Raw genomic sequence first — 16958 nt, 5'->3', positions numbered from 1 at the left:
TCTGTGAGTATATTAAGTAGCAAACATCTTAAACATTAATGATGTTTATCGTCTAAAAACTCAATTCTTTAGATAAGCTTAGGCTTTAAAATCTAGTTTTTTGTTGGCACGCCACTGTTAGATCCACTGTTGCGCACCCCCTTTACAACTACACCCCTGCAATCGTGCAGACAGACATGGTCATTGTATAGGTGGCTCTCCACTGTGTTTTTTGAGCGGAAAACAATCCTGATCCTGGATCAGCATCCCTGATTTCCTTCATACCTCATCATCGTGAAAGTAGTCGCTATGGCGGTGCCCCGAGAGGTGACAAGAGGTCTCACTCTGTTTACATTTTTCCATCCGCTTTTTAAATAGAAGCTCCAACGAATAATTGCATCCCCCTGTAAAGCCATTTTTCTTCAGAGAGCCGCTATTCCTTATAATCCCTGCTGCCGTGTTTGATGAGAATGATAGCGTAGCGAACACGCCTTCTGTGGGTATTATGCACTTAAAGTAATCCGATAGGGTGTTCAGTGTATGTAGTTTTACGCTTAATTTGACCAAAGATGCTGGAAACTGTTAAAAACTGAGGATTTCTCCCAATGAGGGCCACAGCAGTCACTATGGCAACTGCTCTCCATGGTGGCTGAACTGCAGTAAGAGCGACGCCCTCTTTCACCGAGGCGGAGTGATTCATCACACGATGCATATACGATCTGTGCGCATGGCGCCGTGTTTACGGCTAACACGGCAGACTGCAGACTGACCGAAGGAGACTGTGTATGTGTGTGTACCTGTGAGTTATTCCATGTAACTGCGCGAACCGCTCACTTATCTATCGACCGAGGGCATTAGAAAACCAAAGAATTTGACCTGAACCGCAGCAAAAAGGTCAAATATTAATTTTAGCCCGCTGGTATGAAGGTGAATTACCACAACAACGCGGTGCGTGTGTGCATGATGAGCGGCTGAGGAGGAGGAGGAGGAGGAGGAGAAGAAGGAGGCTGCGGTCTGAAGCCAGATTTTATCCTGGATATTTCGAAACAAACGCCGTGTCGTTTACTTAACGGGGCACTGTACAAGTGGAATATGGTACTGTATGCCCCAGTCCGTCTCGGTCCATCCCAATTTTAGGGGAGGTTTGACCCGTTTTCTGCCTCCTGAGGATCCTCCAGCAGCAGCAGCGGGACGGTGAACGGTTTTTCCTCCAGATATGGAGTGTGAAGATGCGGATTACAGAGGAATCCCCGCCGCTAGTTTAGATACAGTGGTCTTATACTCTCCAGTGCGGCGCTATCCAAGAGAAGAATAACTATGAATACATATTTTCTGACCACGGGACTAAATCGGTGATATATATATCTAACGCTCTCTCTATATGTTTTTTTTATTTTATTTTTTTTGAGCACGACTGGACTCCCGTTAGGAAACGTGAGAGTGCAATCCTGCTAGCCTGTTTGTAGTAGCTATTAGCTCCATTAGCCGGCTAACAGCTAAAAGGTGCTGGCTGGAGCTTAAAAGGCGTTTTGATAACTCTGACTGGGTTTTCCCCACGTTTCCTCCCCACAGCATATCTATTTACAGGATTTAAAGTGTGATTCACTCATTCGGGGATGAGGTCTCGAAAGGAAAGGAGCCGCTTGACCTTGTTTTGGGGTCTGATGCTGGGTCTTTCGTCCTGCCTCCGGCCCGCCACCGCAGAGAGTAAGTAATGCCTCTCTACACTACTACACACACGGGCAAACTCTGTGTTTTTCCATGCTTCGTTAATGTTCAAACACGAGGAAAAGGGTCATTTTTGTTAACCCGAAAAACACAGTGTTTTACTGTAAATATCGCACATGTAATAGTGCACTGTGTAAGCAGAGTGTTTTCTCCGCTATTTGCACATTATTTTTATGCATTTAAAGTGAAAAACAGGTGTGTTGTTACTGGGAAACGAAAAAAATATGGACTGTCACTTATGGTTTCACTATAGTTTTGCATTTTTAGGGTCTAATAGATCATTATTTACTTTTCTACATTAAATTTGCGGTATTATTGCTTGACGATTTTACTGAAATCGCTATATATATATATTTTACGTTGTTGTATTTATTTTCATTTAAAATGGGCTTTTAAGTCACTGAGAGATTTTTGGGGGCTTTCTACATATGTAGGCTAGTTTGTTATGTCGAATTTATTTTAGAGGGGATTTCCCAACTTTGGAATAACTAAACTTTATCTTGTTCTATCCGACACTTATCTTATTGCATGGAATTTGCGCTTTACACCTTGAAATATTTTATGAGACAAAAGGAAATATAATTTTACCTCTTGGTGAAAACTTTTTTTTTTTTTTTGGTGTGATTATAATAGATCGTTTTAATATTGTACTTGGCTTTTCTAACGACATCACAAACATGAGTCAGCGTTCCGACTATTCATTTAGTTTGTTTTTAAATACATCGCTGTGACTCATAGCATGATGAATCAGAACAAACAAAGTGGAGGTATGGCAACATAACCCATTCAAACAAGTGGAATTTTAGGAATTTAAAATGTATATTTTTGAGTTCAGTTTGACCCTAAAATTGAGAAATAATATTTTCACATTCAGGTAAGAAAAACAAACAAGATCTCACCTTTATATATCTTATCATATATCAAATTTAGAAGATAAAAAGAAGAAGCACACCCAAGCATTTATTTCCTGTAAACATATTATATTTCGTTAACGTTTAACTTAGTTAAACACGGCCCTTACGTTCAGTTAGGCAATGTTTTGTGTGCATGTTATTCACAATATAGGTTGTAATTTTTAGTAATGCTCCCTTGGGGCTGAGTGAAACTAATGCAGTTTGCGTTTTTTTTTTTGTTTTTTTCCCTCTCGCTGTACAGTCATTTATTCTCCTTTGTCAAACAAACCTGGGGATACCTTGACCTTGGAAATGCTTTCATGAATACCAGACTGCTGCAGCTGCGCTGATCAGACGCAAATCATTTGAGCGAGAAGAGGCCACAGATTAGAATATTAGAGTATTGTGGGTTTTTTTTTTTTTTTTATTATAATACATTTTTTAATGAAAAGTTGATAGCACTTTAAGGAGCGCCAATCAGACTGCATGGATTTTTCGCAATAAATAAAACTTGGTGGAGCACATAAACCTTACGACTTCTGTCAGCTTGTAAACCTTTTAATCTGATGCAGTTAAATCGTCTATAAATTTATATTCCTACATTTCTTTTTATGTGTTGCTATCTGAAACGTTTCCATGTTTCCAGCTAAACTGTAAACTGGGCTTCCCGATTCATCCCATTCATGGTGACGTGCTGGGGAGGGCTGGGTTAGGTGGGTTTTTAACCAGGGTCTGGGTTTTAAAATAGAACAAGCCAAAGTACATTCACAAGCAACACAGACCAAGTTCTGTTGATTGGAAAGAGTGAGGAGCTTGTGAACTGTGTGTTATGGGGTTTTGGTTACAGGACAAACCTGAGAGCTGCAGAGAGGTTCTCCCATCGAAGTCCTGCATTTATTCTTACTCTGGTGTGGAGCTGTGTAAAGGTTCCTTGTGTGGCTTAACTTTGAGCCTTTTTACTGATTTACAGTATCAGATGGCACTGAAGTTCATCTGGCATGAAGGGTGTACTATGAAGCAAATTCTACATAGCAGGGCTTTCTTTGTGTTAGCTAGTTTGACAGAATCTAAAAACCCAGTTGGAGATAACGGGTATGACTTTTTTGGTAACCTAAACCTCCTACTTCAAACTCTGTGCATGTTCACATAAATAAGGTGCGTTCAGTGCCTTGTTCAGTCATTTAAGCCAATCAGAAATTATGAGAAAAACGTAATAAAAAAACTAAGCAGTGGGATATTTAAATAAATAGGAGGCAGATACGACATTAAGAAGAGCACAATCATAAATCTTGTGAATTTATGCATAAATATATTTATTTTTACATTCAGAGGGCTCTGGGTTCTGGATTTCAATGTCTACTGAGAAAGCTGCAGATTAGCACTCAAACTTTAAAATTGATCCAGTTAAATGACAGAGCATTCAGGTCTGAAGTGGATTTCAGGTTACTGCCTTTGCTTAGGATTTGGGCTTTTGCAATATGAAGGATTTTGGATATGGTGTGCTTGCACGCAGTCGTGCATAAAACAAAAGCACACAGCCTGATGGTGATGACACTTTAAATAGGTAGACTGCTGATCGATTGAAAAGTGGGTTTGAACAGGAAAGAGGATGAAAGCAGAGTAGAAAGAAATGCAAATAAATTAAAAAAACAAACAAACAAAAAAACATACGAAGCACCGACAGTCTGACGATGTAACCAGAAGTCAGAACTTATGCTGTAACTTGCATTGTAACTTGCGATGTAACTGGAATACTCTGTTAACCCTACGCTGTAGCCAGTCGGAGTCATTGTGGGTATTTGTCAGGTGCGTGTCAGGTTCTGTGGAAGTTTATGCATTGGGTCAAGAGGGGTTTCTGCTTTGTCGGAAGTTATGGCATAGATTTCCCAGGCATAATTCAAGCATAATGGATACGTAGAAATCACTTTAGTTGCCAAATTATTTGTGATATCCAATAAATAGATCGATTCATTATTTTTCCTGTGTTCTGTTGGCTGCAATTCCAGGTGTGTAAAACAGACTTAAGAGCAGTAGATTAATATGACACATAACAACATTTATTTTCTGTATCATCAGCTTAATGCATGTAAATTCCTATTACTGCTCCACTTTGCACTGCTGTACCTTTTCTGCAGTGCTTCTTTATGTGATATTAATTAGATACGGCTCAAAAGGTTACACGCATATGATGTATTCTTTGAATGAACAGAATAGATGATCTGTATCACACTTAGAGCATGCTAAAGATTAAAAGTAAAGGTGAAAAGGTGGTGCTTTCAGCTGATGTTAAACCAGAACTCTGAACAAGGCTATGTGCTAGGCATTAGTTACTAACCAGGTAAAAAGAGAGCCATAAAAACTAAATAAAATAAAATGCATAAAACTCTGACTTTAAGCTTGACATACCTCCGCAACACCTTAATCTTAATTGGTAGCACACCCCTCTGATTAAGTCCTGCTGCAGACGGAGCTTTCACATGAACCCAAACAAGTTTTATCTGTCACCGATCGTCTCTTTCCGAAAGCTTCCCATCACGTTTCTTCTCACCTTGCCTCTCATGTGGAAAAGTATTTATGACTACGCTTGCCCCTCAGGCAGTCTGTCACTAACAGGACGGAAACGAGGAGTAAACAGACTTGCTGCAGTCTAGTGGCAGCGTTTGAAGCACGAGCTCAGAGGCCTGTATTGCTTCCTATTTCTTGTCTCATGGAGCTTCTAGTGGATTTCCTCTGATTGTCTGTGGACAGTCTGGATGCTGCAGGCGGCTCGGAAAAGGTTATCAAAAGTAAATATGTGATCTGGAAGCTCATCAGAGCTGCAGAGATAGGCTTGTGTACTCAGCTGTTTAAAATCTGTCAGTGTGGAAGGAGAGGGAGGGGGAGTTATTAAGCTGCTACACCTGCTATTGGTATTTTCACTTAGCTGATGCACACAACATACATTTTGATCACGAGCTTTTGTTTTTTACAAGCGGGATGGGAGCAGTTCCCATGAAAGATGGCTTTGCTGGTGCTGCAGTGAGGCCACAGAGGGTGAAGTGACGAGGCCGCCCGTGGTGATGTAACGTCACCAGGCAGTGTGTCTTTTTACAGTCCTGGGTGTTGGAAGTGTATTAGCAGGTATGCGGCTCACTGAAGCCTGCTGACAAGTAGATTACAGAGAAAGACATAACGATCATGCAGCACACTTCCTGCCCTAAATCACACCAAGGGCTCTCAAGCCCTGCCTAGAGAGGTCTTAAACTGTACACACTAAGGGAAGCACAGTGTTTCCACTAAAACTGGAAGATAAAGAAAACAGTTTCTAAACTTAAAGGAAAAAGAATATCTATCAGATTGTCATAGATGGTATATGTCCGTCAAATAAGTTAACAGGGCCTTTACTGTACATTGACCAGTCTTGTGTACATGTGCAGTAAACCACCGCAGCCTAATTTTTCCAGCATTAAAAAGGAGGTTTTGACCTCAGCTCATCAACATTTTTTAAGTGGGGTTTAATTTACATAAGCTTTAATAAATTTGTATTCATCAAATGGCTGAAAATATGAAATGCAGACTCCTTGCCTTATATGTGGACCAATCATCATGACTGTGATAGATAAGGAGCTTAAAATAGGGATTGTAAAAATTAACATTGAAACTGATGAAAACCTGAACTACAACTGAAACATTTTCAAACAATAAAAAGGAAGCCAGCTACTCAAACTAGCTGAAACAGAACTAAAAATCAAAATTAAAGAAAAAAATCAAATTCAGTTCAGGTATTTACTTTAGTTCACAGAAACCTCCAGCTCCATGTGTAGTTCATGCTTTGTATCCAGGAGATGTTGGTTTCACTTGTACCCTTGTATTGGCAAGTCTTTTGTAAACGTCACGTAGGATGATGTTGTCACTAATATATTTTCCAACATATTTTGGAAAGCTTAATTATCCAAAGTGAAAAGTACTCTTTTTTTTTTTTTTTTTTTTCCATTTTCTGTCTTTTTTTTTAAGATTAGCAGAAATATTACCCTTCTTTATCAACAAGTAGTTGGCTTACAGTTGGAGGAAAGTAACGCTCTTGCTCTGGTTTTATCACTTGCCTGCAGTTTGCATTGTGATAGTGTCATACAATGATTTTAATGACCTCTGAGCAGTTGTTCAGTTGAGGAATTAAAATCCACATCCAGATTTTCTTGTATTTGATTTCATTGCAAAGTTTTTCAATTTTGGGTGCTTTCAGCTTTAAATACATGTCCTCATTCAAAGGTAAATGATTAGTTATTGTCAGAGTAAAACCTGGAACACTGTGTTATTGCAGTATTGCCAATATTACATTATGCTATGCCACTAAACTGCATTGAGTGGTTTGGGAAGACATTCTGCCAGCAGAAAGGTTCATGGTGTTCTTTTGTAAATTAAACTTTGTTCCACCTCAATAGCAACGAAGAAATACCACATATGTTTTGTAGAGTTATATATTTTGGTATCGGCGGTACTGTCTGTAACTGATCCTGTGACATTTTGCAGAGAGCCATTTGCTGGGGTTATTTATTCAGTATCACTTTGTAGCGCACCGTCTGTCTACTCTTTATGATAATCGTACATAAAACATGATTTGTTAGAAAACTGAAGGGATGTTTAAAATGAAACAATGCATTTGTTATAGCTATACCTTTGTTTTTATGGTAGATTTAAAAAAAAAAAACAGAACAACACAAAACTCTCCTTTCTAGTCTTAAGTAGCACCAGACCTAATGTTTAACCACAAAATGTATTAACTCAGAAAACAATAGTTTTTTTCTGGGAATGTACGATCTCCCTCTCTCGGTGTTGCTTTTGTACAGTAAAACTTTATAGACCAGCAGTAAAGTAAGTAGCAGTGTGACAACCTGTTAGCTGGTTGGTGTGAGTTTTCCATGACTCAGTGCCCTCCAGCTTTTTGAAGTCTAAATCCTCCTCACAGTGATGTGTGATAATGGCCTCCCCGTTTCTGTGGGTGCTGCGGGGCTTGAGGCTAAGTATTGTGCACACCTAAAGTGAGAGCAAAAGTTGGAAAGGCAAAATCAGTCTACCTATCATCATAGTTTTGCCAAACTATGCCTCATGCTGGTTCGGTTGTATTCCACATAGATTCCAGCACAGTGCCTCTTTTAAATCCTTCACTTTGTAGTTTGTTTGGTTTAGAGGTTGTCTTTGTCTAAAAAGAATCAGCCCACTGACTGCCCCACTAAATAAAATACTTCTCAAGAGGTTAAAAAGAAAACAAATGTGAACAAATCTATTTTTACACTGAACATAAAAGTACATAAATGCATGTTTTTGCAATTTGTTCTCATCAGAGGGGCTGGCAGCTGTCCTTTGTTGTCTGTGCTTTGATCAAAAGCCCAAACATTTCACTTCTGCCCTTGGCAAATACTTCTAATAGTTATAATACTTATAATGTAGTTCACTACATCTTAGTGTGTGTAGTGAATACTACAGGGCGAGACATTGATCACGGCTTTTAGGGGGTTAGAGGCATTAAGGGTTCATCTTTGGTTTAGATAAAATGACACTTGTTGGGAAACTTTTGCCACAGGCTAACAAGCTAAGGGGAACGTGCACTATTCTCTTATGTACTACAGCTCTGTGTGTTCTACTTTATCCCTCTCCCCTCTCACATATACAAGGTGAAACTACTTGAGAAACTGGTAAGGACACATATGAGTCCAAAATGCATTTAATGCTCTGACACAGCACTGAAATTAAACAAGGACACACAAATTAGGTAAAAAAAAATGGGGTGACCCAGAAGACAGTGGTGAAGGAAACTGATCACTGGATGGATTGCAATTATTGTCAGTGTGCCCTCACACGATATAACCTGTCACTCTTATCCCCTAACTTTTTCTTCAGTGCTTTCTGTTTTAAGTGAAGTGCCGTCTTTACTGTTTATACTTTCAAGTTCAATGCTCACTCCCTGTTTTGTTCAGATGACAGAATGTTTGGGTCACCAAGATGCATCTAGAAGTTGTGAAAGGTTTCTATAGGTGCACCTGAGGAAGGGTAATTAGCAGTTCCCTAAGGTCGTTGCTTTCAGCTGCTCTTGAATGAGTTGATGGTTAGTTGTCATCTTCAGCTTGTGTGGAAAATGTGCAAGTCTCACAAGAAGTTTGAGAGAGACAGCTGTACATCCCACTGACATTAATTAGTCCTTCTTCCATTGCCTTTACATAAAATATAAAAAAAATCTAGATAAATAAACCTTATATGGAGAGATACCAATACATTAAAATAAAAAAGACTGTGTGACAGGTGTGTATAGTGGGAAAGGGGCACTGTATACCCAGATGATTGCCAAGAAAAAGAACAGGACAGAAGTACAAAGGATGCCCAGTTTGTCATTAGTCACACTAACTTCACCACCTTGGCTCACCTACTTCTAGCGCCCTACTTCAAGTACTCATGGGTAGGACCACATCATCCTTGAACTCAATCTTCAAGTTTCTAGATGTACCTTCCACAACATACTCAACACACACATGTTGACCAAAGGTTTCCACAGACTGTCTTAATCCTCAGTCACATCTCATCTCAGGAAGCATCAAAGGCGGCAATAAATGCCTATAAAAGTATTCAAAACTGCCTTTGTAGTAGTTTCTTGCTACTTTAGGCTTTATTTTATTTCATTTCACTTTTATTAAACCAGGAATTCTCTTGAGATTAAAATCTCTTGGTCAAGGTACAGCTGGCCAGGAAGGAACACCATTACAAAATTATGGATTATAAAATCCAGTATAACTTGAATGCACATAAGACAAGGTAAAGGCATAATACAAAATACAAAGTCCACCTTATGAAAAGCAATTAAACTCTTTAGTTACAGAAGACTTTACAAGAGCACTGAACTCTCCCAGGAAGACAACAGCATTCAGCTTTAGTGTACTCTAAAAGGTACATTCCACAACCAATGTGCAAAATAAGATGATGGTGTTTATTAAGTTCAGAAAATATGCTGGGTACCCTAAAAAAGAGCCAATGAAAGCCAACTGCAAATCATAGCAGTTTGAATTTGTTAGGAGTTTACACAAATAAGAAGGGAGTATGACTTTAAATATAAAAAATATACCAGTGCTGTTGTCTATTTAGGCTTAATTAAGACCAAGAAACCAAATTATAAAGTACCCAGTGATCTGGACTAGACTGGACAGGTCGAAAATGATGGCATGTTGTTGCAGCTGATTAAAAAATCTTGAAAGTCATAAACATTATAACTGCTTAATACAGGTTTTTGGCATTGTCATCATGATTCTGTTGGTCTGAAGCACAGCTTCACCTCACGTAGTTCCAGACTCTTGTTTCATGAAGAGTTATGTTACTACAGTACTTGTAAAACCTTGTCATCATTAATTATGTCCTTTGTTTGACAAGTTATTTTATCACATAATGTATTTGATCAACTGACACGGTGTACATGTTTTATGTACGATGTCTTTGATAGTCGAATAGTTTCTAACCCTTTGATGTTGATGCATTATGAAAGGTTGATAAAAACATACAGCGAAACTAAATACTGTGGTTGTAATAAATGGCTGCAAGTGTAACAACAGCCTCAAAGCAGAGCAATCAAAACTTTATTGCACTGTTAACCTAAGCTTGGATCGAACGTGACTCAAGTGTTTACTTTGTCACACCATGTTAAGTTGCCATTGAAATGAGAGCTGCAAGGCAAACACGTTCTGTCAGCAACAGCACGGCTCAAATGTACTGTCAATATTTAAAAAATGTACTGGATAAACCTTTAGGTATCGCTATTGCAGAGCTGGAAACCACTGATATTCTTAACAGCTATTTATTGCTAAGGGTGGGTCAATTTGTTATGAATTCTACATCATTTTTAAACATGGTTTTGTTGTCTAGCTTCTAAAGATCAGGCAGGACCGTTTTGATTTAGCCGAGAATGCAATTGTAAAGACGAAATTGTTCTGGTTCCTGACCAGAACTTTAAATTAAAGGACACAATGCAGCTTTAGTTGCAATTGTGGCTTTGGCTAAATATTCTTATAAAAAAGAAGAAGCTGGGATAAAAGTTGCCTTTTACTTTTTTTTTTTTTTTTTTTTTTTTTTTTTTTTTTTTGCGTTGATTCTGACACAAACCTCATTTTCTTGTGGTAGGCCTACTTGTTATAATCAGATGGACCTCTTTGCATCTCTCAGCAGTGCCTTTTTGTCCTTGAAAGCCCAGGGTCACTCACGATTTTGTTCAGTCTAGTCAACTATATCTATTTGAAGACGTAAAACTCTCAGTGTTAAGTAGGTTAAGTTATGGAAAGACTTAAAGGTTGTTGAAGTTCCGTTTTTCTCTAGATGGCTCAGCTGCTCTAATTACTAATTTTACTAATTTGCATGGTTGAAAATTTTCTTTGGACTGGGACGACCACCTCACTCATGTTTTTTATAATTATATTTATCGTTCAAAGAAATTCCCTGCAATAAGATTCATATTTTTCACTAGTTTGTTATTGGCATGTTGGCAAAATAATAAATAACGAAAAATACTGGGATCATGCCTTTTGCTGCAGTTGAGTTATCCCTATTATATAGTAGTGAAATACCTGAGGTGTTACATATTTACTTTTCGATGTAACTGATACTGACCCATGATTTGTTTTGTTTTGTTTTTTTTCTCCTCCCCTGCAGTCTGTGGACCCAACATTGATATTGGCAATGACATCACTGAATTCAGGCGTCTGGAGAACTGCACAGTGGTGGAGGGCTACTTGCAGATCCTCCTCATTGGTGACAAAAACAACAACATCAACAACCAGGAAGTCTTCCGCTCCCTCAGCTTCCCCAAGCTGACCATGATCACAGACTACCTGCTGCTATTCCGGGTATCCGGCCTGGACAGTCTGAGCACGCTCTTTCCCAACCTCACTGTCATTCATGGTCGTAACCTCTTCTACAACTACGCCCTGGTGATTTTCGAGATGACCAGCCTGAAGGACATCGGCCTGTACAACCTGAGGAACATCACCCGTGGAGCCATCCGTATTGAGAAAAATCCTGAGCTCTGTTACCTGGACTCCATTGACTGGTCCCTCATCATGGATGCAGAATTCAACAATTACATTGCTGGGAACAAGCAGTCGAAGGAGTGCAGTGATGTTTGCCCAGGTATCATGGAGAACAACCCCCAGTGCAGCAAGACCATGTTCAACAACAATTATAACTACCGTTGCTGGAACTCCAATCATTGCCAAAAAGGTAAGGAAAGTGTTACAGAGAAAAGCTTATCAGGGATTTAAAATGCAAATATCATCCAGGCAGCCTTTGGTCTGATTTGTGTAGATTTGAATTTACCTATTCTACCTGAATTTACCTGTCTGTTTAACTGCTTTATTGTATTTTAACGTAAGGAAGGAGGAAAGCTGGGAGGATGTTTTTATGCAAGATTAACTTGTCTGCAGATCTTTGCATTACAATTTCCCAGATGTTTATCTGCAGAGCTCAACAGTAGCATCATTTCAGACTGCACTTTTGGCTCAGCCCATGGTTTTGTTGTGTAAGGTTTAGGAACTACTAGTCTGTCTAATGCTAACATATACTTGCTTGTTTCCAAAAAGAAACAGTAGCTCACATATCGCAGTCAGGTGTTTTGTCTAGTCCAGTAGTTTTCACCTGCCTTAAAAAAATGAAAACACTAGGTGAAGGAGTAAATGTTCCAGAGCTTAATTAAACTGCTCCGGTTACAATGAGTGCGAAGGCGGCCTTTAATTTTGTGTTTACGACTGCAGCGTTTTAGATGACTTGTTTTGCTGGTGCTTTTCAGACGATGTGTTTTGGCTGACTGTGTGCGTGTGTGTCTGTCTGAATTGTTTCCCTGGTGACTGGCGCCTTGCTGCAGACTCAGCATGTTGATGTTTTCTGCCTTGTGACATAGAACTGTCGCTGGGCTCGCTTGGACTGTAAGCATGTCTGTATACATGTAATGATCATCAAACACATTCACAGCACATACAGAGGTATAGACACATAAACAGGTAAATTAGATATGCAGATATCTCTGACAAGCACATCTACGCATGGCCTGCTTCGTGAGTTGTTGGAGTGACAGCGTGTGGGCATGATGGGAAAGAAATCAGAAGGTGAACTGAGCTGGAGGAGGATGTGTCGGATGGATGAATGGATGGATGTGGATGGAGGAGGTGTTAGGTGGATGAGAATAATGCTTACCGTTTGTCATTCCTCTTGAGAAATGGACAGTCTTTGTCTAGAGACTTTTTCTCTGCTTGCATTAGACACAAGGAGAAAGTACAAGATAATTTTAACAGTCAGTGCTTTATGAATGATGACCTAGAAAATTTACCACAAGCAATCTGTCTAAAGTTGTGTCTTGCAGGAAGGCCACGTGCCGCCCACCTGCTGCTTCATGAAGTCAGCAACTTTTTTGTCTTAGTATACCAGTTGCACAGTCAGCGAGGAGATCAAGTGTCACGCTGTACAGAAACAATAAGGTTTCTTCCGATAAAAGGCCATCTTTCTGTCTTCACTCAAGAGATAGTAATATTGTTTTTCAAGGGGCAGAGGAAGATGAAGGACAGTACATTAGGTTCACTGATGAACATTGGCACTGGGTAATATTCTATACATCAAGTCCGCTTACATTCAACAATGCCATGTTTGTTTTATTGCATCAATGTATTAGTAAATGTATTAGGAATCCAGTTTCCTAAATTTGAATGTTTTGAATTTGTGCTTAATCAGAGATGTTGTGATTAGGGGCTTGAATCCTTATTTTAAAGATTAAGTTAAAATTTTGTCTTTGTCTTCTTGGCTTAAAAGCCAGAATATATAACAAATATAAATGTCCCAGAATGTCACAATGACTGCACAAATTACATTGTATTTGTGGAGACAGTGGGAAAACTGATAATGACAATTTATAGTAATGCAGTAATCAGCTGTCTCTCAACTCAACTAAGTCCAGTGCTTTAAACTGCAGCGGTAGTCTTTGTTCTGCTCAGGCACATGAACCAGTTCTCCAACCTCTCTAGTTGAAGGAGCTATCGTCACCAGCTGCAGTGCAAATTTCTCCAGCCACTAAAAGAGGGACACTCTGGTGCTGCCTGCAAGTCAGGGAAACACGAAATGGGAAGGGCCAGATGTAGCTGGTTAACAATGATTGAACTTAAATGAAATGGCACATGATGCTCACTGTCGCTGCCCAACGGCACATGTCTAAAGTGACATTTCAACTGCTGGCAGGCACTTTGTGGTCTCTTCGGCTTGTCTTACACCACTTAAGTTTTGTAACCTGGTACATGTGGTGTCTTTAGGTGATATATCAATGGAGGACAAAGAAATTGACAGATAACAAAGAGGGAGACCCTGCAAGAGCTGGAAAAGATCAGACAAATGGTAATAACAATAATAATAATAATGATAGTAATAATTCTTTATTTAAAAGGGAGAGTGCAGTTTAACATAGTGCAAGTATAAAACATGAAACTGATGTACTGCACATAAGTTTATAGCTATTGCTTATTTCCAACCATTGTCCCTTGTTGGGCTGCCTTTATGGAAAATGCTGATTGTCCAAATTTATTATCTGCAATATGATATTTTGCAGTTATATTATATTATATTCTAGTAATGCGATTACTATCTTGTCTTTGGATGGATCTATTAAGACACTCTGGGACCAGCCTATTTATACATTTGAAGACTAATTTAACAAAATACAAATGATTGAAACTCTTAAAACTAAGTAAATTATATTTCATTAAAATGTGACAATGATGCCACCAAACAGATTTTTTTTTTTTTTATCCATTATTTTCAAAGATATTATTATAAGCATATCACATGCTGAATTGTAGATGGTGCTGCTTGAGTCCAAACTGTCATACAATATGAAAAATGAGAGAATATCATGGAATGCATAAATAACCGAGCTGCTGAAGTGGGTTATGTAATGCCGAATTCACTTAGAACAATTCCGATAAGACTAAAACTAATAAAAACTGAGCAGAAACAAAGCCTTTCCAAACAACAAAACTTAAACTAAATTACTAAATAACTAAATAAATAAAACTAAACTAAAAAATAAAAAAAAAATAAAAAAAAATAAAAATAAGAATTAATTAGAAAATGCATAACTATAATGACTCTGCCTCAGACAGAGGTATAAATGATTGGAGTGATGCATTTTCCTTAGAGTGCGGCACAGTGATGGAGTGGTTGCCTCTCAGTACGAAGGTTCCTGGTTTGAACCCTGGCTGGGCCCTTTGTTTTTGCATCTTCTCCTTCTCACAGTCCAAAGATGTGTGTGTAAACTGGCTGTGGGCAGCAAATACATAAAGTAATTAAAGTAGGGCTGGGTATCATCACTGATTTCTAGAATCGATTTGATTCCGATTCAAAAGGTCTCGATTCGTTTCGATACATGATTCGATTCAACTTTGACTCAGACAGTCAGAAATATTATAATTCTTATCATTTATCAGTACTGACACTTGTGAGACTTCATCAGAGGTGTAAGCATCATCGCAGATGTCTTTGTGCCAAAGTAATTGAGGATAAAACGCATAAAAACATGAAGGAGATTTTCCTGGCCTGGCTTTTTATAGTAGATAACCTTAAAAATACTCTGCAGTAGAACAAAAACAGCAGAAAACAAAGAGTCAACACATGAACATTACCTGATGGTGTTGAAGTGAAGCAGAGCAAAGCTACAGAGGTTTTGTTAGAGACGCAGCTAAGCGTTTTTCAATTTGGCATAATTTTAAAAAGTTTAAATTTCTTTGGTATTGAACAGCAGAAATTAGACTTTCTTGATGGAAGTCATTTAAAAAAAAGAAAAAAAGAAAAGAAAACAGCAGCCGACAGCGCTGTGAACAACGGTGGGTAATGAGCAAGCAAATAATACAGAAAACAGATTTGAGATGGGAAACTGTTCTTGAAGTACATTGAGAGAGAGCTGTGCAGGAATTGTGATTTTTATCGCAGAGGAAGCAAAGCAGCAAAAGTAAGAGGGAATTCATGACGATGTGTATGTGAAGCGTAGTTTTGATTTTCTTTTGCTGCTGGTTCAGTCAGTTTTGGTTGGAGAGTGACAAAACCTGCAGCTTCAGAATCTGTGATTTGTTGGCTTTCAGCACCGACGGCATGCCTGTGTATGTGCCATCGGGTGAGAAAGCCGACAGCTCACAGATTCTGATGCGTCGGTTCGGGTTTGTGTTTACTTCTTTTTGCAGAATCCGTTTACCTGCTCTCATTTACTGTTTTTAGCTATTTGGTGGTTGTTGAAATACACTGCTCAAAAAAATAAAGGGAACACAAAAATAAGACATCCTAGATCTGAATGAATGAAATATTCTTATTAAATACTTTACATAGTTAAATGTGCTGACAACAAAACCACACAAAAATTATCATTGGAAATAAAATTTAGCAATTCATGGAGGTCGGGATTTGGAGTCATATTCAAAATTAAAGTGGAAAAACACTACAGGCTGATCCAACTTTGATGTAATGCTCTTAAAACGAGTCAAAATGAGGCTTCGTAGTGTGTGTGGCCTCCACATGCCTGTATAACCTCCCTACAAACACCTGGGCATGCCCTTGATGAGGTGGCGGATGGCCTCCTGAGGGAGGACTTAAGGATTAAGACGTGGACTTAAGGATCAACTCCTGGACAGTCTGTGGTGCAATGCGACATTGGTGGATGGAGCGAGACATGATGTCCCAGATGTGCTCAATTGGATTGAGGTCTGGGGAATGGGTGGGCCATTCCATAGCATCAATGCCTTCGTCTTGCAGGAACTGCTGACACACTCCAGCCACATGAGGTATAGCATTGTCTTGCATTAGGAGGAACCCAGGGCCAATTGCACCAGCATAAGTGTACCTAATGGCAGTCAGGCTACCTCTGGCGAGCACATGGAAGGCTGTGCAACCCCCCCCAAAGGAATGCCACCCCACACCATAATTGACCCACTGCCAAACCGGTCATGCTGGAGGATGTTGCAGGCAGCAGAACGTTCTCCACGGTGTCTCCAGACTCTGTCACGTCTGTCACATGTGCTCAGTTTGAACCTGCTTTCGTCTGTGAAGAGCACAGGGCACCAGTGGCGAAGTTGCCCATCTTGGTGTTCTCTGGCAAATGCCAAACGTCCAGCACGGTGTTGGGCTTTAAGCACAACCCCCACCTGTGAATGTAGGGCCTTCAGGCCACCCTCATGGAGTCTGTTTCTGACCGTTTGAGCAGACACATGCACATTTGTGGCCTGTTGGAGGTCATTTTGCAGGGCTCTGGCAGTGCTCCTCCTGTACCTCTTTGCACAAAGGCAGAGGTAGCGGTACTGCAGCTGGGTTGTTGCCCTCCTACAGTCT

At 39.4% G+C, this 16958-nt stretch overlaps 1 protein-coding gene across 5 annotated transcripts in view; it reads left to right on the top strand.

Moving 5' to 3' along the window:
- The first annotated feature begins 477 nt into the window (after positions 1–477).
- Positions 478–16958, top strand: part of igf1rb (insulin-like growth factor 1b receptor) — a 63901-nt gene continuing 47420 nt past the window's right edge. For 2 of the 5 annotated variants that reach the window (XM_039613060.1, XM_039613064.1), the window contains exons 1-2: positions 478–1686; positions 11262–11828. In XM_039613060.1, coding sequence (XP_039468994.1) covers positions 1596–1686; positions 11262–11828 — 658 coding nt within the window. In that variant the 5' untranslated portion in view covers positions 478–1595. The remainder of the gene's footprint in view (positions 1687–11261; positions 11829–16958) is intronic. The other 3 variants (XM_039613053.1, XM_039613057.1, XM_039613047.1) reach the window with 3 other exon arrangements.

This window comes from Oreochromis aureus, linkage group 1 (genome assembly GCF_013358895.1).
Source record: "Oreochromis aureus strain Israel breed Guangdong linkage group 1, ZZ_aureus, whole genome shotgun sequence".
NCBI classification, from domain to species: Eukaryota; Metazoa; Chordata; class Actinopteri; order Cichliformes; family Cichlidae; genus Oreochromis; species Oreochromis aureus.
Note: the sequence above shows the minus strand (reverse complement) of the source record. Positions and strands in the feature narration are given on the sequence as shown.